Source organism: Garra rufa, chromosome 12 (genome assembly GCF_049309525.1).
Source record: "Garra rufa chromosome 12, GarRuf1.0, whole genome shotgun sequence".
NCBI classification, from domain to species: domain Eukaryota; kingdom Metazoa; phylum Chordata; class Actinopteri; order Cypriniformes; family Cyprinidae; genus Garra; species Garra rufa.
In genome coordinates, this window is record NC_133372.1 from 34,421,101 (window position 1) to 34,447,746 (window position 26,646).

Genomic DNA, 26,646 nt, shown 5'->3' on the forward strand with positions numbered 1-26,646 from the left:
ACATCACCTAAACCTCCAAAACCAGAACAATGTGAATACGCATGTGAATACAAGTACTCATAAAAAGAGAAATGCATTGTATTTTCTGTGTATCCCAACTAATTTCTTTTTTATTTTAATGCAGCCCTTACAGTAAAACTAAATATTCCTTTGAAGAGTTCAAACCGTAAATGTATTTCTTTTCACGCAAATCGTTTAAAAAATAAATATAAAGAAAAGCTTCTTAGCAAAAGTAATGATAATTTATCCCTAACAAATCTCCTTAATAATTGTCATTAAATTTGAAATCACAAAGTATGTCTGCAAAGTGCATAGTGAAATAAAAATCAGGCAAACAAAGAGATTATTTCGTATAAGCAAAAATGGAATAATGCCAGAAGATATTAAACACAACCTGCCACAACCTGCTCTTCACATCTTCCAGACTCAAGCTTTCTTCTTCAAACAAAAGGTAACAAATTATTAATGTAACTGCCTTACCTCATGTACTTTCACTTAAACAGCCATTTAGAAATACTACCTGTCTGTTATGATGGTAGTAAAATTCATATTGCACACTGCCCTACTTACTGTAAGTGCTGTACCTCAAGAATGCATACAAGAGCAATTTTCATGTTATTCTGTGGTTACTAATGTATGCAGTCAATATTAATGTCACTTTTGACTAGGTGACACAGATGGGGCAAGAATTGCCAATACTATCTACTAAAAAGCTTGTGCTGGTCATTATTGCAAAATAAGCCACAAGTCAAATTACCTTTATTTCTACAGTGTTGTATATAATACAGATTGTATTGTAAGATGCTTTATAGTAAAAAGCAGAAAAACAGCAGAGCCACTTATGAAAACTCTACTGAGGAGACATTTAGATTCTGAGATAAAGCAGCTCTAAAGAGACAATACTGTCAGTATTTAGCTCAAGTTAGTTCAGTGTTGGTTCAGTTCAGATTCAGAAGTTTATAATTTCTGAACAGTGTTGGGAGTAACGCATTACAAAAGTAATATATTACAGTAGTTTATTACTTTTTGCTGTAACACGGTAATATAACGCATTACTAATACATTTTGGGTAATAATATTACTCGTTACAATCTCAGTAACGCAAGTTACATCAACATAATTTGTGAATTTAAAAAAGTCCACGAGTCTTCCTGTTGCTGGAATTCAATGGTTGAGATGACTGCAGAGACGGATTCTACATTTGTGAGATGGACGCACTCCCGTTATGGAGAAATAGCGCGAGTAACTCCTGGAAACACCTGGACTGGTGCCACTAACACTAAACTAATGAAGAGAGCTGCGGAGTCGGATAAGAGAAAAAATGACGGACGAGCGCAGACAAGCACCAAAAATTACGCTAAAAATGACAAAATCTGTTTTTATTAAATCATAGTCAGTATATAAAATGAATGATATAAATAGCCCAATTAACAGATTTTCAAAACGAAAAGACATAAAAAAAGAGTGACATATGCTGCTGAGTTTGGTTCATTTTTGTGTAACCTAGATGACAGAAATAAAAGTAAACACATTGTAGTGTTATTCACAATGTATGTTATTCCGCTTTTCAATTGCGCCTCACGCACACATAGCACTGCAAACGTTGCAGTCTGTTAATTATAAGAATAAAATACAGTCAATCAAATACAGAAACACTGGTAAAATTAAATAGTGCGTATTGTGTAGCTGTACAATCCGTGCCGTTCAGCCTGAGCTCGGGCCAAACACATATTTGCTCATGTGACGAGGATGTTTTATAAGCGCGTTAAGTACAAATCCTGGTTTAATAGTTTGGCATTCAAATACATCACGAATATGGACATATTTAATTGGATTCACGCTGAATGAGAGAGGTAGGCTGCGTCAGAACAATGCCGTTTGCTTTTAGTTTCGCTTTTACCCTAATTCGTTTTGGCTTTTTTAGCAACTTATATTCTTCATTCTTGTTTTGTTCTGAAAACCATTTAAAATAGCCTATAGGCTATTTATTGTGTTTAATGATTGTACATTATAACACTTCGCTTTATTTACCGGTGTTATTTATGAATAACCTAAACTACAACGTAACATTAATAGACATACTGGTAGGCCTACCTACTGTAAATATGTTTTTATAACTTTATGCTAGCTATCCTAAACTTAATGTATAAACAGCAGCTATAAACTTATATTTTGGCATTTATCTGTGGATATTTTGATGAAAGTAACTCAAAAGTAACTTAAAAGTAGTGTAAAGCATTACAATTTAGAAACAGTAATATTGTAATATAACTAATTATTTTTAAAAGACAGTAACTAGTAATATATAATGTATTACGTTTTGGAAGTAACTTGCACAACACTGTTTCTGAAACGAGTTCAATTCAGCTATAGTGATGGAAAAAATTATTTGATCCCCTGTTAATTTTGTATTCCCACTTTCTTAAAGGGAGTGCTCCTAATCTCAGTTTGTTACCTGTATAAAAGACACCTGTCCACAGAAGCAATCAATCAATCAGATTCCAAACTCTCCACCATAGCCAAGACTAAAGAGCTGTCCAAGGATGTCAGGGACAGGATTGTAGACCTACACAAGGCTAGAATGGGCCTCAAGACCATTGCCAAGCAGCTTGGTGAGAAGGTGACAACAGTTGTTGTAATTATTCACAAATGGAAGAAACACAAAATAACTGTCAATCTCCCTCGGTCTGGGGCTCCATGCAAGATCTCACCTTGTGGAGTTTCAATGATCATGAAAACTGTGAGGAATCAGCCCAGAACTACACGGGAGGATCTTGTCAATGATTTCAAGGCAGCTAGGACTGTAGTTACCAAGAAAACGATTAGTAAAACACTACGCTGGGAAGGACTGAAATCCTGCATGTACAGGCCCGTCTGAAGTTTGCCAGTGAACATCTGAATGATTTAGAGGAGAACTGGGTGAAAGTGTTGTGGTCAGATGAGACCAAAATTGAGATTTCTGGCATCAACTCAACTCGCTGTGTTTGGAGGAGGAGGAATGCTGCCTATGGCCCCAAGAACACCATCCCCACCATCAAACATGGAGGTGGAAACAATATGTTTTGGGGGTGTTTTTCTGCTAAGGGGACAGGACAACTGCACCACATCAAAGGGACAATGGATGGGCCATGTACTGTCAACTCTTGGGTGAGGAACTCCTTCCCTCACCCAGGGCATTGAAAATGGGTCGTGGATGGGTATTCCAGCATGACAATGACCCAAAACACACGGCCAAGGCAACAAGGAGTGTATCAATAATAATATTGATAGATAAAGGTAGGGATGCACGATATGAAAAATTTTAACCGATACCGATAGTCGATAATTAAGTCCTTCTTGTGGCTGATGCCGATACCAATACCCAATACGTTCATATTTTTATATGATAATTTTGTGCACCCAGGAGAATACAAAATGTAAGATAAACTAATGAAATTTATTATATATATCTGGGTCTAACAATTATAGCAAACATCAGTCCTGACTGTATTTTTTGTGTAATTCTAAATAAAATAAAATGCTTTGACATTTGTCAACCTGGAAAAAATGAAAAGTGCATCATGGACTAACGTCAGATGTCCAAATGTCCATGGTAAAGCTTACGTGTAGTCCATTCTTATTGATCATATTATGAATGTGTGCAGCAACCAAATCGTACAAGGCGGGGAAGAAAACATCAGAATCGAGATAAAACATCTCAAATTTCAGAATGCGGCAAGCCCAATGCAGGTCATGTGACCTGAACCAAATCAGCTTCATCCTTTACCTTAATAACATTGAAAGCACTGCCCACGTGGATAAACAGCTTATCATAGCTGTACAGGAATAAACATTTTTAAATAAATTTAATAACAGAGCTTCTGCAAGCGATTTTTAATGCTGAAAATCCATTTATCTTTTGCTGAAACTTCCGCGTCTTTATGGAGAGCGCAGGTCATGGTTACTTAGCAACGGCAGATGTCACGGGAGAGCAACCTACAGAGCGGCTTGGAAAGAAAGAGAAAGCGGCGCACCTAGCGTTTTCCACGCGTTTTTAGGCACGACATGTGAACGGCCCCTAAAACAGATTCACCGCGATGATGACCTCTGAAGTGAGATATATAAGATTCGTTGTGCTAAAATTTGACGGCTTTTTACCTCCTTTTGCAATCCTTGCTAAACATGTGTTGCAAATAGCAATAGCATTGTCCTCCTCTGGCACCGTGAAAAACTTCCAGATCTGCAAAGACGATGATGACGACACAGACGATGACATATTAAACGCGACAAAGTCCGAGAGTCACTGCAGTTTACAGCTGCAGTCACTTGCACTCGGAAAGCAGGTGACTCTCAGATAAACCAGACTGATTGATTGATTTACCAGCAAGAGTACTTTATCGGATCGGATTTCATTTATTTATCGGAGCAATAAAAATGACGTAATTTTTACCCATATCGGTCGATAATTTATCTGTACGATAAATATTGTGCATCCCTAGATAAAGGGACAGTTCACTCAAAAATGAAAAATCATATAGGTCTGGAACAACATGAGGGTGAGTAAGAACTTTAAGAACTTTAATTTTTGGGTGAACTATCACTTTAATACCACTGAGGTAATTTTTTACGAGAGATTAGACTGACACATGTGTAATAAAACTGCTTAAAAAATGATTAACATTAGATCAGTTATATTTTTAACATTAGATCTAATTATTAAAAATAGATCAGATTCATTTTAACAATAATAGGTGACACCAAAATTATGAAATGTTTGATATTTTAGATAACCTCTATCATAAAACTCTCTTTCTCTCTCTGTTATGCACAGACTCAGTCATCTCATATATAGGAATTTCCAGCGGCGTTTTTGCAGTTCTCAGAGAGACACGATATGAAAAGTTCAGCATACATTTTTCATATCTGTTGCTATAGAAACAAGTTGGGTTGAAAATAAGAAGGTGCCTTTGAGCAGCAGAGGTTAATGTTGTTACTTTGTTTCCCCACCTCTGACGATTCAATGTCATATAACATTAGTTTAAACAAAAACCCTCCTTCTGTGACAAGTCCAGACTGTCTGTGTTTAAACATATTAGAAGACAGCTGCCTGATCTGCTTTCTCTTTTACTTTTCCTTCATGTCCTCTAGATTCACACACACTTACTTTGATGTCAAACTGCAGGATCCAAGAAAGAAACGGTGAAATCAACAACATATTGTATTTGAATGGATAAAATGAAGCAATATAAAGTGTATCTAAGTAAGACTTCATGGGTGTTTCAGAAATATAACTGGAGACTATCAGTAATTATCTAAATTATAGTCTATGCTCTAATCACCACTTAATTATAGTCCATTTTCTAATTTGCTCTTAAATTAGATTTAATAGCAGTCTTGTATTCATTAGCCAGCTTTGTACTACAGTTGCTTCACATTCGCCTCCATCAGTCTAAAGTGCATGCAGGTGCTCATGGATATTTATTGATTACGGTTCAGGATTTTTAATGCGAACGCCGCTTCTGTCTGATGACATTTCTCCTGCTCTACAGCAGAAAGCTGCCAATCACAATGGGATGAAAGATTATTTTCAGCAACTAAGTATTTTAGCATATAGTTAAGGATGTGGGACAAGTTACACACAGTTTTACACTAAGGGTATCCTTAAGTATGATCAAAAGTAACAATCTTTCTTGTGTTACCAAGCACTGGTAATGAATGAATGAGATAAAATATTAAAAAACAGATAGCAGTGCCCAGATCATCAAAGTTTTCAAAATTCAAATTGGTCACAGTTACAGTGCCAGCATAATGTTCTCAACAGGAATTTCAATCATATTTTGAGGAGCATTTCAATCCAATTGATTAGTGCTGATTAGCCGTGGGTCGCTTTTCTATTATGCAAAATGGCTTTGTGTGACTTAAACACATTAGATATGGAGCTAATGCTCTTTTTCATAATGTCATGATGCTGAGAGTCTGCCTTCAAGACACAGCCTAGGATTTAATTAAGAAAATCACCAGCTACATGGATTTGCAGACGGAAGAGTCGGCTGTTAAGTGGATTAATTATTCTAGAAGAAAGGATGACTCTTGAACAGTGGGATTTGTGTTTGGCGAAAGAAGTGGACATGCTGTATGTTTCTTATTTAACATATTCAGTTATTCCTGTTATGGAATACATTTTTACGTCATTGGCTGCTGACAATGACTACACCCATATCGCACAGCCTGGAGTTAAAGCTCACTGTATTATGTAGAATATTATGAGAGAGATGGACTGAGCAAGTGTGATTACCTGCATCTGATACAACATTCATTCTTCAGCTTGATCTCATTTTCACAATAAAACATTAGTTTGAATGTCCGGTGAGGAAAGCGATATCTTTGTCGTATTATCCTTTCATCTGTTAAGGGTGATTTGTTGTGCATTTGTTGTTAAAAGTAAATATAACTTCCTTATTTACATCCTCGTTTCGGTCTCTTTTATATAAAAGTGTTTACTACTGACTCACTCATTAAAAATAATCTCTTTTCGCCATCTAATTGCGGTACAATGTAACTAAAATCACCATCACAAACACTGTTTCCCAATACTAAATACTACTATTAAATACTATTATTATTTATATAAAACATTATTTATTGAAAAAAATATTTTATAAAACAATTTAATATAAAATTGAAACAATTTAATACAACAATAGCCATCATACATGTTTCTAGGCAATTCAGTCAAAAGTACAAAGACAGCGCTCTGATATACAGCATTATATTTGCATAAAATAATGCAAAAAACGCAAAATATGTAAAAACTTTCTCATAAAGACATGTTTGCAATCTGACACTGTGCTCATGTCTTATTCATTTACACAGCTGCGTAATACTGGCCTGCTGTCAGCCACTCTATCAATACACCCTCTGCGCTGCATGCCTTCATATTGACATTTTAGAGGAGAAACGATCCAGAGGCAAAAAAGAGAGGAAAATGGAGAATAGCGACAGATAGAGAGATAAAGGGAGAGCGAGAGAGATTACGCTGTAGTAACCTTGTTTGTAAGGCTCTGGGACCTTCTGCTCACACTAGATCCAAGCTGAGCTGGAGATAACGCAGATTATTGCACTTGGTCCAATGACTCACAGTCTCTTTACCGAAATCTGTGATTTTGGCTTCCTCTATAATGCAAGAGACTGAAACATTACAGCAGAGAGAGAGAGACTCACACCAAGGGCAAAGCAGCACTGCATTATATCTAGAAGGTTTTTAAAAAATGAGAGACAAACGTGCATTTTTTCATTGCTATCCTGTACCCATCTGTTTACAGTTTAATAATGAGTTGATCTGACTAGTCATCTACTCATTAACGCATAGACTATTCATTTACACTCCCACTCATTTCTCACTCACTGATGCTCTTTTAACTCATGTGATGTCACTCGTTGCGCTTGTGCTATCACACATTCCACTCCATATTTCATATCACACACAGCACTGGCTCCACTGAGCAATTTGTTCCCAGAAAGTGTTACTATGAAATATGTATAAACAGAGTCAAGAGAAAAAGCTTCAAAAACACTTTTGCTGAATTTAACGCAGCGTGAAGATAAAGATGGACATAAGGAATGTACTTAGGGCTGTCAATGTTATCTGTTAAAGGGGACATTGGATGCTGATTTCCCACAAGTTGATATGATTTTTTTGGGTCTTTGTGAAAAGTCTGCAACATACTTTGGTTAAAATGCCTCAATGGTCGTGTAAAAGAACACCTGTTTTACCTTGTCGCTCTGTTTACAGAGAGGCATTTCAGTGCATGTCACTTTAAATTAGAATGAGCTACTGTTCCCACCACCCCTCTCTTTAGTTTTATTATTTGTGTATTCAGCAACGCATTACCATCAAAAAACAAAACTAATCCATTGCATCCTCAGTGACTCTAATGTTGGGAGAAAATGAAGACTCTTATGTTCACTTTTACATCTAATTACAAAACACCTGCATTGCTTACGAGACGTTGTTGTTACAGCTGCTCAAATATAGAGAAAATGGCGGACAGCGTACAACTGGCTGAAGGCAGAAATATGCTAATACGGGACAGTCCGTCAGCCAATCAGATTCAAGCATTCAACAGCCCCATAGTATAAAATTCAATAATAAATAAATAGCTAAAAGCTGCTAGTCTACAATAATTGTTTTTGATAAGCACAAATAATTCTACCCTCCGAAGGCAAAGCGCAGTAACTACACATTTGGTCAAAATTGAGTTAAGGCTTAAAATCGGCTTTGTGACAACGGTTTTGTCTTGTGGCAAAGTCTCCTGGTTCAAGTTTGTCTCGTTTCAGAGAAATGAGAGTGTCAAAATTGTAACTACAAAATCCAAACTAATACCAAGGCAAACCGCAGTAAGTGATGTTACTGCATACTAGCTTTGTTTTCCCAGCTTTGACACTTTTTTCAGCTATTGTTTTTAAGCAACCTAGGTCTGTAATGAATTACTTTTTAAATAAAATGAGCAAAACACTCTCTGTTGTGAAAGGAGCAGATGACTCTTAATATTGAGGCTTACTGCTGAGCAACTGTAACATTCACAGCATGCAAACATCAATAAAACTATTAAAGTTATTAAAAACAATCAACATGTAGTAGGAAACACAACAAGGAAGTTGGATGAACACATTTAGGTTGTAGATACTGCACTTTGCTTTTGCAATAGTGTTTTCGTTTTTTCAGGTTATCCAAAGGCAGAGTGCAGTATCTGCATTTTGGTGGTCAAAGGTCACATCAGTTTTTATCTATAAAATTCCTAAGGCATTACATTACATGGATGCATTACTACTAATCTACCCACAAATGTTTGACTGGCTGGTGTAAAAACTTTAAAGGCATTTTTCTCAGTTTCAGTGTTGGTGTAGTTACTGCACTTAGCCTTTGTAGGGCAGAATACACTGCCAGTCAAAAGTTGTTTTTAAAGATTTGTAATGTTTTTTTTATTATCTTCTGCTCATCAAGACTGCATTTATTTGATTCAAAGTACAGCAAAAACAGTAAAATTGTGACATATTTTTTCTATTTAAAATAACTGTTTTCTATTTGAATATATTTTAAAATATAATTTATTCCTGTGATCAAATCTACATTTTCAGAATCATTACTCCAGTCTTTAATATCACATGATCCTTCGGAAATCATTCTAATATGCTGATTTGCTGTTCAAAAACATTTTTATTATTATTATTATTATTATTATTATTATTATTATTATTATTATTATTATTAGCAATATTTAAAAAAAATAATTCTGGATTTTTTGATGAACAGAAATATCCAAAGATCAGCATTTTTCTGAAATAAAAAGCTTTTGTAACAATATACTCTCATATTTAAAAAGCTTGAAGTCAGTATAATTTTTTAGTGGGGGTGATGATAAAGACATTTATAATGGTACAAAAGATTTATGTTTCAGATAAATGCTGTTCTTCTTTCATTAACTTTCTAATCATCAAAGAAGCTTGGAAAAACTCAGCTGTTTTCAACATAATAATAATAATAATAATAATAAATGTTTTTTGAGCAGCAAATCAGAATATTAGAATTATTTCTGAAAGATCATGTGACCATAAATGAGTAGTGATGCTAAAAACTCAGCTTTGAAATCACAGGAATGAATTACATTTAAAATATTTTCAAATAGAAAACAGTAAAAATATTTCAAATCTTAATTTTTGCTGTACTTTGGATTAAATAAATGTAGGCTTAGTGAGCAGAAAATACTTCTTAAAAAAATTACAAACTTTTGACTGGTGGCATATGTTTTAAAAGTTGCATTTAAAATCCACTTCACAAATCTGTGTGGGTATGTGGCACCTCAATTTATATGGGCATGATTCTTTTGCTTTCATAAAGATGTCATGACTTTTTCAACATGAAAAACCCATCTGTTTGTCCCTAGAGACTATCTCATCCTACTTTTGAAAACACATCACAAAGACACGCACATTCAAACACAGCCCAAAACTGCAGTCATGCCTAATAAATAAAACCTCATAACGTGCTGAAAAATACACCTATTTATACATGCAGAGATGCGTGAGAGGAATGCCGTATGAGGATTATGATGAATGCAGTGATAATGATGACCAAAATAATATTTATGATAATGCTGCTGTCATCAGTGATAATGATGATAAAGAATGACAGCGTCAATGCTGATGCTGAGAATATTAGTGACACAGAGAATGTTATGAATGATGAACCAACGCTGCAGTGACATCTCTTGAGCAGCTTTGTTTGCCTCTCCATCAGACGAGGTGGATTCCACATTCGGGATTTTGAAGAGTTCCGTTGCCAGGCAACAGCCGTGAATGTGTTTGGTCAGGTGGAAGTGTGACCCGGTTAGAGAGGAGAGGATCTCTCTAATCTAACTCTGATCCTTCACCCCAGCCTGACAGAGGACTCTCTTGCTCAGGCTCGCTCTCTTCCTGACAGGGGCCTTTACTTTCATGTGGCCTTGAGGTCGCATCAAAGTCGCTAGACACCATCCTAGTGCTCACTCAATCTCAATAGTCCTTCAGGACATAAATTACAGATTAATTATTTTAATAGTCTAAATGTAAATGTTTAATGCAGCCTTAGTGTAAGGAACAAGCTAACTAGGTTAAAATTGCATTCTGATTTGAGGTTTACAGTAAGCTACACATAAAGTGTGATTTAGTGTACACACACACCAAAATTAAATTAATGTACACTAAAATTTGAGGTTGATAAGACTTTTTAATGTTTTTGAAGTCTCGTATGTTCAACATGGCTGCATTTATTTGATCAAAACTACAGTAAAAATGCAATATTGTGAATTACAACAATAACTACAACTACAAATGTTTTCTATGTTAATATATTTTAAAATATAACTGTAATGGCAAAGCTGAATTTTCATCTCACATAATTCTTCAGAAATTATTCTAATACAGGATTTGCACTTGTGTCATGATTTGGTCAGTTACCCGGATGAGCTGCCATATTGGAGATACTCATATGTAAACAACAGCATGGTTAATGTACTACTAAATATGTTGTTCTGCTCTTTTATGTTGTCTAAACCACAGAAAAAAACGAGTAGAGGCTGCTAAATCATATAGAGGGCTTAGTAAGCAGGAAAGGACACAATATTTTGACAAACTAAATTTAATAGGTGGTAAAGATATGTACGAACAGTATTAATTAAGATATTAGCTTAATATTTCACCTACCTGACCAGAAATGATGAGAACAAACATGAACGCTGTAAAGAATCTTGTGAAAAGGGTGACATGTCAAATTTTGATGATTCTTTGATGAATAGAAACTTTAAAAGAACAGCATTTATTTGAAATAAATGTTTTTGTCTTTACTGTCACTTTTAATCAGATTATTTTTTTAACCATGAACCTTTACTGACTTCAAACTTTTAAATTGTAATGTATACACAGTTTCTAAACTAAACAAAATTTAAATAAAAAAATTGTGCTGAGCGAGTGTGATTACCTGCATCTAATACAGCATTTATTCTTTAGCTCAATCTCATATTCACAATAAAACATTAGTTTGAATGTCCTCTGAAAAAAGCAATATCTTCGTCAAACTATCCTTTCATCTGTTAAGGGTGATTTCTGATGATAGTGCTGCTCAGTGCATTTGAGTAAAGTGCTGTTGAGTGAAAATAACCTCCTTGTTTTTTAATATAAAAGTCTTTACTGCTGACTGTAACTGAACATGTAACTAATCTCCATCACGAACACACACTTTTTCCCAATACTAAATAGTATAATCAAATGCTACTCTTATTTATATACAATGTTGTTTATTGAATAATAATATTTAATACAACAGCCATCATAAAAATAAGTAGGCAATTCAGTCAAAAGTACAAAGGCAGCGCTCTGACATAAAGTTACATAAAAGTTATATAAAATATAAGATGATGAGATGTTGCCCTCAGCTGATATCAATAATAGATTAATGAGACCACAGACTGTCCGTTAGATTGATCCAAAATGAATTATATCTCTTGTTTAACCAATATAGAGATATGAGAACCAGCGACAAACTCCAGAAGATCTGGCCGAGGTAAGGCTGCTCTTGGCGGGTTCATGAGCACTGAACAGCCACTGATGCTCTGGAGCTCAAATTTTCGAAAACGCTGAAGAACATTTTAAAACAGACGATATCTTTATTAACAATACAACATATTTGAAGTCTAAACAAGTATATTCTTGCCTAAAAACTCTTTAAACTACATGCAAAACAGTATTATTTATAAAATGATAGTGAATTTGGTCGTCTGCCATGACACTCGCTGTGAGAAATACTGGTAGCGGAGTGATACAAACAGTGAAACAGTTGGAGTTCCGTTATCACTAAAATATCACACTGCTCTTAGCCAATCAGATTTGAGGACCAGAAACACTTTAAGTTTATCAAACCATTTAACGGGTCTTTATAAAACGGAGTGGTGTTATTTTACTAGACAGATGTCGGGTGTTGATGAAGCATTTAAAGAGATAAACTGCTGCTCATTATGGCACCAATAAACAGCCTCAGTCATGCAGACAGAGGTAATGGTATGTTTCTAACAGCCAGAGAGGGTCCTTATAACTCTTGCTAAGAATGGCAAACACAGTCAATTGACTTTCATCTTTCTATGCCCATCCATACTTCTGAAATGCTCAATTACCTAACTCATTTCATCTTTATACTGTTGGTTTAAAAATAATCTACATTAGACTTTTATATTTCAAAGATTTTATTACTGCGGAAATGCTTTGTTTATTTAGTTGTTGTCAGTTTTTTAGCATACTGCTTCAGTATACTGCTTCATTATCAGTCGCACAAAGCAAAGAACTCCATTGGACCGAATAAAGCTGTAGTTGCCAGAATGAATTAATCACTAGCTATTCCTGAGGCTAAATGTTCCTTGATATGATTACAGAATGCCGGCAATCAAGAATTAACATGGAGCTCTAAGCATTTTCTCAGGGAAGAAGTCGACTTCTATAGGATTATCATTCAGTGCTTTGCATGAGCGTTGAAAATTGTTAAGAATTCACCTCAGTTCAAGGTCCTCTTGAATGTCTCTTCTTGTTTGGATAAAAAAAAAAAGCAGTATAAATATTATGCCTGCAATTGAATTGCAATAATCATAAGCACACTTTAGACCAGGAAATGAAACAAGATAAGACGCCAATTATGAAGCTTCTACACCTGCATCTCTGCATAAAGCTTGAGTCACTCAAGTGTGGTGAATCATCACCAAACTCATACTCTGAAACCACAAGTAAATGAAGCTCACAGCTCATAGTTCACATGCAGAGACCCATATACAACAGCAGCTTCATTAGGAAGGCCAAAGAACACACCAGTGGGAGTTTTCCAGGTAAACTACAGGAAGCTTTCTGTCTGGCCTTATCAATCCTTGGCACAAAAAGAGTAGCTAAAATATAAGAAGGTGGTGAAATCAGCTGAATATATCAGCAGAGGTGTTTTGTCCAACCAGCAGGACATCTCCAGCAAAACTAAGGCCAGAAAATTAATTAAGGATTCAAAGAACAGGCTGCTGTCAGGGAAATGCTATCACAGCCATGAGGCCAACACAAAGAGATTCAGAAAACTACTCTGGCTGGCAGGGTGGTTGCTATGCAGTTGGTGTTCATGAGGAGTGTTTTTTTGTTGTTGTTGTTGTTGTTGCTACAATGTAGCTAGGAGGTTTCTAGGGTATTCTGAGTGGTAGCTAATAAGCTGCATACTGATTGCTTGATCTGTGCATATTTCTATACTAATTCAGATGACTTTTTCACTGGAGGAAGCAATAATATGGAGAGATGGTTGCTAAGTAGCCGCATACTGGCCCAAAATAAAATTATTTGATATTCTAAGAGATTTTTCTATTGTCTGCCAGGTGAAAACCATAAGTCTTTTAAGATTCTTTTAAAAGTTTTTAGTTGGCTTTTTCTCTCAAAACTGCATGATACAAACTCACAATTCTGACTTTTTGCTCAGAATTGTGAGATATACACACAATTGTGAGTTATAATGTCAGAATTGTGAGACAAAAACTCACATTTCTGAGAAATAAACTTGCAATTTTGAGAAATAAAGTCAAAGTTGAGAGATATAAACTTACAATTCTGGCTTTTTTCTCAGAATTCTCAAAATTCTGCCTTTATAACACACAACTGCAAGTTATTAAGTCAGAATTGTGAGATATAAACTTGCAGTTCTAAGAAATAGCCATAATTGCATGATATAAACTGCCAATTGCAAGTTATAAAGTCAATATCTAGATTTTTTTTTTTAAGATTTGCGTGATATAAACTCACAATTGTGAGTTATAAAGTCAGAATTGTGAGACATAAACTTGCAATTATGGGAAATAAACTCGCAATTCTAAGAAATAAAGTCAAAGTTGCGAGATATAAACTCAATTCTTTTTTCAAGACTTTTTTTTTTGCCGTTCTACCTTTATAACACAAATGCTATAACTTGTACTTGCATGAGTTACTCGCATGTAATTGCGACTTTTTATCACACAATTCTTTTTCTCGTAATTATTCATTTCACAATTCTGCTTTTTTTCTCAGAACCGCATGATACAAACTCACAATTCCGTCTTTTGGTTCAGAATTCTGAGATATAAACACAATTGTGAGTTATAATGTCAGAATTGTGAGACAAACACTCGCATTTCTGAGAAATAAACTCGAAATTTGAGAAATAAAGTCAAAGTTGCGAGATTGACTTTTTTTCTCAGAATTCTCCCAGTTCTGCCTTTATAACACACAAATGCGAGTTATTAAGTCATAGTTGTGAGATATAAACTCACAATTGCAAGTTATAAAGTCAGAATTGCAATATATAAACTCGCAAATCTGAAATTTTTTTCTCAGAATTGCGTGATACAAACTCACAATTCTGACCTTTTTCTCAGAATTGTGAGATATAAACTTGCAATTCTAAGAAATGAAGTTGCTAGATATAAACTCACAATTCTGACTTTTTTTCTCAGAATTCTCACAATTCTACCTTTATAACTCAGAATTTTGAGTTTATATCTCACAATTCTGACCTAATAACTCGCATTTGTGTGTTATAAAGTCAGAACTGTGAGATATAAACTTGCAATTTTGAGAAATAAAATCCGAATTGCATAATACAAACTCACAATTCTGAATTTGTTTCTCAGAATTATCGCAATTCTGCCTTTATAACACACAATTGCGAGTTAAGTCAGAATTGAACTTTATAACTCAATTGCGAGTTTGTTCAGAGAAATTCTGAGAAAAAAAGTTTGAATTGTGAGATACAAACACAATTATGAGAAAAAAAAGTCTAAATTCCGAGTTTTTTTCCGCAATTGACTTTTTCTCTCACAATTGTATTAAAAAAAGGGCAGAATTGTGAGATAAAAAGTTGCAATATCCTTTTTCAATTTTATTTAATTCATTCAGTGGCAGAAATGGGCTTCCATAGAAACCATCGGGGAAAAAAATGGTCTTTTTGGACCCAAAAATGAAAATGTGCCAAAAACAACGTATTCACCCTAAGGTCAAAGATTGTTTGTAAGAAACAAATTCATCAAATTCACCAAAATCCACTGACATACAGGATTTGTTTAGAACCGTTTTGGACTATTTTAGCTTGTAAATGCTGCTTGATCTGTGCATATTTCTCTCCTGATTCAGACAAGATGATTTTTTCACTGGAGAAAGCAATATAGAGGACTTGTTTGAAGTTAAAAACATCTTAATGATGGATTTGTTTATTACAAACACACAGCTTTTCATGCCACAAGACATGGGGTTACTTGTCAATTATTGTGATGTTTTCTCATTATCTTATTCTGACAGCACCCAGTCACTGCAGAGGATTCATTGGTGAGCAAGTGATGTACAGTAATGCTAAATTTCTCCAAATCTGTACAAATGAGGAAACAAACTCATCTATATCTTGGACAGCCTGAGGGTGAATACATTTTTATTTCTGGGTGGATTATTCCTTTAAAACGAGCCTTTAAGAAGAGCATTGCATGCAAACAATTAATAATTCAGTACGAAGTTTGATGAAGGATACAAAAGATAGTTCAACAAAAGAAAGAGCAATAAACAACCTAAGACTCTTAAAACTAAAACTCTTTTACAAGGAGGAAGAACACAAGACACAAAATAAAAATTGAGGAACAGGGGATAAGTAGGGCGTGAGATATGATAAAATACTCACATTAATGAATAAAATGCATGTTTATGTAAGAATTTTTTCAATGAGCCTTAATTAACAGGAATTACTGCATATTTTTAGCATGAGGCATTTTAGAACCAAGTCTTGTGCTATTTGTGTAGAAATATAAATTATCTGTGTAACAACATATTGCGTTGTAAACCGGTCAACATCCCTTCAGCTTTGATGCACTGTCATGCGGTTGATATATGTTTCAGATTTAGGGGGTTGGGTCTGTGCTTTGGAGCAGACACTTTAGAACAGCACCTCCATAAATAGCTGCCAGGCAAGGACATGCACTTTTTATGAGAAAGGCCCCAAATACCGACCTCAACCAAAATTACATCTCGTTCATTAGACTCTCTCTCTCTCCTGCTCTCTCTCATGCCCTAAAAGGTTCTTTAGCTTTGCGTCTGTGCTGTCAAAGCCCGCCATTCTTATCACTCCATGGGAGAGAATGCCAATAAAGGAGAGTGGAGTCTTAACATGAGAACCTCTAAAAGCCTGAAGCAACCTCCTGCCTGTTTCAGTCGACTCCACGCAGCTACCAGTGAGTTCACACTGCTGTCAAGCAAGTCTCACCTTTACAAGCCTGCTCTCATTTTACTGCCATACTTCCCTGAAGTAAATTTCTAGCTTAAAAATTCATGGATGGATAGAGAGTTATCAGCTCACAGTGTGACATGAAAACGCATTCAAGAGCATATCATGAATGCGGAGTGTATAATAGCTTTCCATTCACTCTTACTGTAAAATACCTGTGTTATTTCTAAAGGCAAAGCTCACAAAGAATGAGTAGTATGAGGGGGTACTGAATAAAAGGCAGGAAAATGGTTTATCAGGGTTTTACAAAACTCAGAATTGAGTTATTCTATCCTTGTTCTTAAAATGCAATTTATTAAATATAATGAGACATATACACTGCTGTTCAAAAGTCTGGGATCAGTAAGATTTTTATTTTTTAAAGGGTTGAGCTTTTCTGCTCATCAATGGTGTGTTTATTTGATCAATACTATACAAAAAAAATTGTATAGTGAAATATTATTGCAATTCAAAATAATTTTCTATTTTAAAATACTTTAAAATACAATTTATTCCTGTGACGCAAACCTGAATTTTCATCATTCATTCAGAAATTCTTGTAATATGCTGATTTATAATCAATGTTGTAAACAGTTGTGCTGCTTAATATTTTTTAGAACCTGTGATACTTTTTTTTCAGGATTCTTTCATGAATAAAAAGTTAAAAGAACAGTATTTATTTAAAATAAAAATCTTTTGTAACAATATACACTACCGTTTAAATGTTTGTGATCAGTAATCTTTATTGTTTTGGAAAAAAATAATACTTTTATTCAGCAAGGATGTCTTAAACTGGTAAAAAGTGATAGTAAAGACTTATATTGATAGAAAAGAGTTATATTTTTGAATAAATGCTTTTTACTTTTTATTCATCAAAGAATTCTAAAAAAAGAATCATCGTTTCCAAAAAATATTAAGCAGCACAACTGTGTCCAACATTGATAATAAATCAGCATATATAGTTATATTTTAAAGTATAATAAACAAGAAAACTGTTATTTTCAATTGCAATAATATTTCATATTATTACTGTTTTTTTTTTTCTGTATTTTTGATCAAATAAATGCAACTTTGACTTCATAACATTAAAAATCTTACTGATCCAAAACTTTTGAATGGCAGTGTATAAACAAGTACAAATTTCTACACTAAAATTCACTTCAACTTCCTAAAGTTTGGGATCTGTATTTTTTTTTTTTAAGTTTTTTAATATTAAAGCTGAATTTTTGGCAGTCATTATTCTATTCTTCAGAGTCACATGATCCTTCAGAAATCATTCTAATATGCTGATGTGGTGCAATAAATAAATAAATCTTACTGATTACAAACCTTTTAAATGGCAGTCTATTTTGGCATTACAAACTTTATTGGATGTATAGTTAAGTTTTTTTTATTATTATTTAGTTTAGTTTACACTCTTAAAAATAAAGGTGCTTTAAAAGGTTCTTCAAGTGATGCCATAGAAGAACCATTTTTGGTTCCACAAATAACCATTCAGTCAAAGGTTCTTTAAAGAACCATGTCTTTCTTACCTTTATATAATCTGAAGAACCTTCTTTCACCACAAAGAAAATTTTGTGAAACAGAAAGGTTCTTCAGATGTTTAAGGTTCTTTATGGAACCATTTAGACAAAAAAGGTTCTTCTATGGCATCGTGAAGCACCTTTATTTTTAAGAGTGTAGTTTAGTTTACTTCCTTACATTCAAATTTCAAATACAATTCTCCATCCTGATTTCTACCTTAATTCAAATTCAGGAATTTAAAAGGCATTCTCAATTAAATTATAAACGGCACAAAACCCTTTGGTTACCTGACATTAAAGAACCAGTGCCGTGTTTAATGGAGCAATGCATCTCAGTTTGATAGTACTTTCTGTGCTAGACAGCCAGCCCCTGGTCAAAATATGCTTTGATTTAAATGGACAAAAAAAAAAAAAAAAAAAAAAAATCTATTATAAAGAAAAATTACAGAAATTTCGTTTTGGAGAGAAAATACTTTTTTAAAGGATAGTTCTAAGTAGCAGAAAATGGCACAGGAACAGGGAATCCCCAGTGACAGGCTTTAGAAGACAGCTGCTAGATGAGTCTCACTCACACTAACCCTCCAAAAATGATCTCTCTCTCTCTACTGCCCAAAGTGTCCTTTTATAGCATGTTGAAAGAAACTGTAAATGTGTACTTATGCATGAAACACTCCTGACAGATGCCTGACATGAAGAAAACAGGAAGATAAGCAAGTTAAACAAAAACAATGAATAGGGAGGAAAGGAAAAACAGTTTGAGCAAAAGGAATTTTTGTACAATGATGAAATAAACTTTCATAGACTCAACTCGCTCTCTTCCTCCATGTCTATTTTTTTCTGCATTATTAATGCATTCCGTGTCCCTGTGCGGGCACTGCAGTAATTATGCTCGTGAAACCTTAAGAATGAACAAATTTTTCTATCTCCATCTCTATCTCAGCGAATGACTCATATACTCTAACCGCAGCGTGTATCTGACTGCCAGTGATTTTAATGTGTTATTTAAAAGCCTCCGTTCGTCAGCCAACACTGTTCTGTTGGGGGGATAAATAATTAACTTGTTATTTCAATCCAGTAAGGCTTAAACTGTCAAATGTACCATTGGTATTTGCAGTAGGTCTTAACAAGCACCTAATTACCTGTCACACCAATAGCAACAACTCAAGAATTTTACAGTAATAAGACAAGAAATACCTTTCTCTCTCTCTCTCTTTCTTATTTTTCTTCCAATAAATAAATAAATAAATAAATAAAATTGAATTTACAATTCTAAACTATAATTTACCTGGTGAGATGACAACAAAACAGCATTTGGTGGCTAGGAATCTGCAGAACACTCATTAAGAATGTGTACTGTTAACTGCTAGAAGAGTGTGATTGCAGCAAATTTCTGATAGCACAGCTGCCTTTGGGTCTGATTTTTCCATGATCATGTGTATATGAGCTTTCATTAGTGCAGGAACTTTCATAATGTTGTAATGTTGATAAAATCAATTTATTATGCATATCACACATTTTCTACTAATTATCATTCTCTCACTCTCTCTCTCTCTCTCTCTTTAGTATACTTAGATCTTCAGGGAGCAGATCTGTGGAGAGTGTAATCAAGCTGTCACTGTCTTGATTCCTTAAAGCTAGCATCTGCAGCCAGTCTGCTCCTAACATCCCAGGGAATGTCAGGAAACGCCACATGGTTGGCCGCAAATTGGATGCGTTGAGCATATGGATGACAGGTAGCCAGACATCACTTTTTTTTCCCCCTCATTAAGAGACTGCTAATTTGTTCTACTAAATGCTGCAGTATTACCCCACAGAAGTGAGATTTTAAAAGTTAAAGATATCTTATGTTCACACTAAAAAAAAAAAAAAAAAATGCATAAATACTGTACATAGAGGTCTCTTTCTGCAAGTTACATACTTACACTAGTAGGTGATGCCAAGAGACTGTCTATATCAATCATTCATTCTGAAACAAACTGATTTGTTTAAAACATTCTTTCATTGAGAAAGGAAACAAGTGACTTTCTATGAGTAATCCATTGAATCATTCATTCACCCGATTCGTCGATTCTCATTAAAGTCAAAGTCCCTTTAAGGCAAGTAATGTCACTCGCCGGCCATCTTTGAAATGCCTCTCAGGCATGCAAGTGCAGCTTCTATCTCTTTGAATGGGGAAACATCAAATTCTCCAAAACTGTTAACCAAGTTTACGATTAAATTTCATATTTGAAATCACCAATGAAATCTGACAAGAATTGCCTTACAAAAACGCTTACTTTTCAGGCTAGATCAGCCAGTGCGCATGCAACCGAGACTTCTAACGGCAGCTGGAGTGACGTGCTGACTTTACTAATCAACGATTGGCTCTTTCATTAAGAAGGCGAGGCTTCGCGGCCATAATGAGCGTTGCATTTTTCTCCATTCAAGTCTTACTTCCAGAATAAAAAATTTCTGATAATTTACTCCTATGTCATCCAAGATGTTCATGTCTTTCTGTCCTTAAGAAATTAAGGTTTTTGAGGAAAATATCCCAGGATTTTTCTCCATATAGTGGAGTTCAATAGTGGCCAACAGGTTGAAGGTCCAAATTGCAGTTTTCAAAGCAGCTTCAAGGGCTCTGCACGATCCCAGCTGAGGAATAAGGGTCTGATCTAGTGAAATGATCTGTCATTTACAATAAAAATTGATATACCTTTTAACCACAAATGCTTGTCTTGAACCAGCCCAACCACACACATTAGGTAATAATGTTGGAAAGGTCACGTCACGTGTGATGTAGGCGGATGTACCGACCCAGTATTTACAAACCAAATGTGCAAATAAAGTCAAAAATAAAAATCTTTTTTTTTTTTTTTTTTTTTGGCGAAAATGGCCAATCGTTTCGCTAGATAAAAACGTATTTCTCATCTGGGATCGTGTCGAGCCCTTTGAAGCTGCATTGAATCTGCAATTTGGACCTTCAACCCATTGGCTACCATTGAAGCTCACTATATATGGGAAAAATCCTGGAATCTTTTCCTCAAAAACCTAAATTTCTTTTCGAATGAAGAAATGAACATCTTGGGTGATATGAGGGTGAAGTAAATTATCAGGATTTTTTTTTTTATTCTGGAAGTGAACTTCTCCTTTAATTCTATTAATAATACAGTAACCGAGGCATTGAATCATTCATTCAACTCATTTGTACAACATGTCACAAGACTTTGAAAAAAACATTATCTTCTTGTTTGCTTCATATATAAAGCCCAGCACTTAAAAATAATACATAAAAATATTACAATTCTATTTTAAAATAAAAAAAAAACTGAACAGTTTATTGAACCTTGATGGCTCATATATGATAAAGAAGAATGGAGACAAAACACCTCAGGTTTATTCAGTGGTCCAAACTGAGGAAAAATATTCAGTTTGGTGCAGTTGCAGATAATTGTGTAGTCAAAAAGAATAATGGTAACAATATAGTGGTGTATAATTCACATACACTCTTAAAAAAAAGGTTCTTCAGATTGTTTTTCGCAGGGTGTATGGTTCCATGAAGAACCTTTAAAATCCAAAAGGTTCTTTGTAGCATATAAAGGTTCTTTGTAGCACCTAAAGGTCCTTTGTAGCACCTAAAGGTTCTTTGTAGCACAGAAAGGTCCTTTGTAGCACAGAAAGGTTCTTTATAGCACCTAAAGGTCCTTTGTAGCACCTAAAGGTTCTTTGTAGTACAGAAAGGTTCTTTGTCAAGTGCATACAAATATCAGTTGTCACTTTATATTTCCCAAAAAATTCTTTGTAACATGATATAGTAGGCTTTATAGGGGTTAACTGAATGCTTGTAATGCTTGTGCATACAGCAGAATGACAGCCAAACACAATATGCATTCAAATGAATCCTCATGCACATTTATGACTTGCTACATCACAACATATAATCTGATTATCAAGAAATTTGGCTTGAAGAAAACAAACGAGCAGATGAATAAACACAGGAGGCGGGAAACAGTACCTGTATGGATACATCACTGTAGGAGCCTCCTATCACTCCAGAGATCGCAAGCGGAACATCATCATGGATGGCGTAGGATCCATCCGGGCACGTGTACTCACTATCGTCCACTTTCGTAAGCGAAGCTCTCACGAATTCAAGCGATTGCTCTAGTGCATACGTGTCCTTAGAGCAAGTGTCCAGAATGTGGGCACCTAATGTTACCCCGGGCAAAAGCTGATCATCTTGATTGATCTTGTCCAGAGCTAGCAGCATTGCCTCCAGTCTCTGAATCCCTCTCTGTGCATTGATACGGCCACAGTCCTGAGCCGCCTCCCCCTTTTGATGAACAGGAAACAGGCCTCCAATCACTAGGTCCCCGTCAATTACGATCTCTTTCTTGGAGGTGTCAGTGTTGTAACCTGGGACAGCCAAAGCCTGGGGTGTTCTGGCCAAGAGAAGCAGCAGTAGAGTGAGATGAAGCTGCCAGGAGGGGCCGTGACCTCTGATATAAATTGACCTTTCAGCCATGGTGCGCAAAGATCTGGACGCTTTACAGGTCGATCCCTATTTAGCAGTCTCACTTGTTGGGAAGGGATTGGGCTCAAGCCGTGCTAAAGGGAAGACTTCAGACACTTCAGTGCGCTTGTAAGCAGACGTAGGTAAACTCAAGTATCATCGCCATCTCCTGCTTATTAGTGAAGATCATAATCTGTGGATCAAACAGAGAAAAAGCGAGAATTAGATTAACAACAACTGCTGTGATTTACCATTACCCATGGATTGTTTTTTTTTAAAGAGAACAGTGAAGAATAAGCTTAGGGAGGTGAAGCTCTCACAATTGAAATCAAATTTGTCCCAATCGCTTTTTCCTACTTAATTAAAATGGGTTACAGCAACGCAATTCTTGAACATTTCTTCACAATCTACTTTAATTGGTAAAAAAGCGGTTTACATAATCCATTTGTGTTGGAGCCACATGAATAATTTCCATCAGTGTTAATGTAGCATTGCTGAATCTGGACAGGGGATTTCTGGTTCCCAGCGTGCATTGCTTGGGACTGGATGGGGAGAGTAAATGTTGAAATTAAGTGTTATTTTATGTGTTTTTAAACAAGATGAAAAAGTAGAAACTCTTTAATATTTAATGTTCTGCTGTGTTGGGATTCTGCAGCTTTTCTCTAATATGGTGGAGTATTGGGGTTATTATTGTGGCAAAGAGTGAAGCTGAGTTGTGAACATATGTTTACTTATTCAAAAGAAATTGGGAACATTTTACAATAAAGTTCCATTGGTTAACATTAGTTAACTGGGTTACTTACCATGAAATAACAATAAAACACAAAGCAATTATTTGCCAATGGGGTAAGATAACCTTTCTTTCTTTCTTTCTTTCTTTCTTTCTTTCTTATTTTCTTTTCCTTTCTTTCTTTCTTTCTTTCTTTCTTTCTTTCTTTCTTTCTTTCTTTCTTTCTTTCTATTTTCTTTCCCTTTTTTCTTTCTTTCTTTCTTTCTTTCTTTCTTTCTTTCTTTCTTTCTTTCTTTCTTTCTTTCTTTCTTTCTTTCGTTCGTTCTTTCTTCCTTCCTCTCTTCCTTTTTGTTTCTTCCTTCATTCGTTCATTCCATCTTTTGTCCTTCTTTATTTTTTCTTTGTTCGTTCATTCATTCTTTCTCTTTCTTCATTTTTTTCTTTCTTTCTTATTTTCTTTTCCTTTCTTTCTTCCTTTCTTTTTTCTTTGTTCATTCGTTCTCTTTCTTTCTTTCTTTCTTTCTTTTCCTTTTTTTCTCTGTCTGTCTTTCTTTCTTTCTTTCTTACTTCCTTGTTCTTTGTTTCTTTTTATTTCTTTGTTTGTTTGTTCTCTTTCTTTCTTTCTTTCTTTCTTTCTTATTTTCTTTTCCTTTCTTTCTTTCTTAATTTCTTTCTTTTTCTTCCTTCCTTCTTTCTTTCTTCTTTCTTCCTTCATCTCTTCCTTTATCTTTCTTCCTTCTTTCGTTTATTCCATGTTTCTTTCTTTATTTATTTCTTCCTTCATCCTTTCCTTTTTCTTTCTTCCTTCTTTCGTTTATTCCATCTTTCTTTCTTTCTTTCATTCTTTCTTTCTTTCTTTCTTTCTCTCTTTCTTTCCATATTTCTTTCTTTCTTTCTTTCTTTCTTTCTTTCTTTCTTTCTTTCTTTCTTTCTTTCTTTCTTTATTCATTTATTTCCTTCCCTAACTATTTCTTTTATTACCATGAAGTTTGTATTAGGCATAAAATAAATTTTTGAAGACTTAATACTTAAAGCAATTTTGTTTACATCTCAAGTAAATGTACCTATCTTTATTAAAAAAGTTTAGATATATGTACTGGAAAATAAGACTGAGAAAATATTATACTGAGTATGATTTTTTTTTTAGTGGATCAGCATCATATTACATATGTATTGCAGCACCATATTATTATTATTTTTTTTTTCTGGTCTGACCAGTTAGTTTTGAACAATTCAGCTAGCAGTGACGATAAAAATGGACTAAAACAGAGGGGAAACTGGATCATTAGCATTTGCTTTATTCTTTGTTTATCAGTGGTCGTAAACCACACAGAGAACCCCAACTGAGGGACTCAAATGTAATTTGTTGTGCAGTTGAAATACCATTTGGTTGCACAGATTTTTTTCGGTAACTCTCAGAATTGAATTTCTCAGAATTTCACTGTTATTCCTCCAGGCCGCTTGATTTGTTAGCTCACAGCGCTAGGTATGGGCTCCCTAAGGCCCCTTTCCCTTAAGCTCCTGGCTAGTCCATTGAGGGCTTTGTTCACTTGTGTGTGTGTGTGTGTGTGTGTGTGTGTGTGTGTGTTAGGCTCTCTGCTCAGGGGACAGTGTGTCCATTGTAGTGTAAAGCTACCTCGCCTGGACTCATGTAGAGGATCACTATCAGACAGCTTGTAAGCCAACAGCTGCTTCACACACACACATAAGGATCAGCAAACACATCAGTACATACGTTCGCATATATCTGCACTCAGAAAGACAGTGACCTTAAAAAATGCAGTTACAGCATGCACTTCAAAACAGAATGATTTATAAAAGAGTCCTCGTGTAGTAAGGAAGCTGACCAAACAGGCCTAGTTTTGTTTCTCTTTCTTTCTTTTTTCTCTCTCTGTTATATGGCAGGATATCAACGGGGAGCATACATGCTAATTTCACACATGCTAAGAGGTGTGGAGTATAGTTTTCGGATGCTGTGAATGATATAATTATGAGGTTTGCAGCCTCCACTCCTGGAGTGTGTGAGAAGAAAGTGTGTGTGGAGAGACTGCATGCTGAGGAGGTTATTTACTTTTACATTACTATGACTTTTCAACTGAACACCACTGGAATTTCAATGAGTGAAATAAGAAATAAACTACATTGATTTAACATAAAACTGAAGTATAGGGTTGATATTTCAAAAGGAGAATTCATTAAGAATGAAATGCACCTGCTGACAGCATCATTTGCACGTGTGGTATGAATTGTTTCGGCACCTCATTCACTAAAAGAATTATGCAAATTAGGTAACAGTCCCAACATGTTTAAGAAATTGTGCTGAATGCAATTTGCAGAGAACAGTTCCCTAGTTTGCAGGCCAAGTGGGAGTGCAAAGTTGTGGAAGATGCTGAATCAGCGGTTTAAAATGCCAAAAGTGTCCCTATATATGTGCATCCATGATATATGCTTGGATATAACACTCTTTCCCATTTTTTGACATTTTGAATAATTACTGCTGCCACGATTAATAGAAAATATACTGAAAAACACTTCTGAAAAATAGGTGGTTAGTTTTGGAAACAACATGGGCTAAAATGATGATAATATTCTTCAAATAAGTTTTTAGTTAGATTAGAGGAACATAAACTACTGGCCAAAAGTTTGGAATAATTACAGAAAAATCTGCAAAATTACAAAATTCTTTTTTTATTATTTACTACAAACCTAAATAATAAATTTCACATAAAATGTTTACTTTTATATAGTCCACAATAGAAAATAATAGTTGAATTTATAAAAATGACCCTGTTTAGATACACTTGGTTCTTAATACTGTGCTGTTACCTGAACAATCCACAGCTGTGTGTTTGTTTTCTTGTTTAGTAATAGTTGTTCATGACTCCCTTGTTTGTCCTAAACAGTTAAACTGCCTGCTGTTCTTCAGAAAAATCCTTCAGGTCCCACACAATTTTGTGGTTTTTCAGCATTTTTGTGTATTTGAGCCCTTTCCAAGAATATCTGCATTTTGAGATCCATCTTTTCACACTGAGGACAACTAAGAAACTCATAAGCAACTATTACAGAAGGTTCAAATGCTTACTGATGCTTCAGAAGGAAAAAC

The 26,646-nt window shown here is 34.9% G+C and overlaps 1 protein-coding gene across 2 annotated transcripts in view; it reads right to left on the bottom strand.

The window, feature by feature from the left end:
• grm2a (glutamate receptor, metabotropic 2a) overlaps positions 1-26,646 on the bottom strand; it is a 54,851-nt gene that overhangs the window by 13,454 nt on the left and 14,751 nt on the right. For both annotated transcript variants that reach the window (XM_073852026.1, XM_073852027.1), the window contains exon 2: positions 22,316-23,006. In XM_073852026.1, coding sequence (XP_073708127.1) covers positions 22,316-22,825 — 510 coding nt within the window. In that variant the 5' untranslated portion in view covers positions 22,826-23,006. The remainder of the gene's footprint in view (positions 1-22,315; positions 23,007-26,646) is intronic.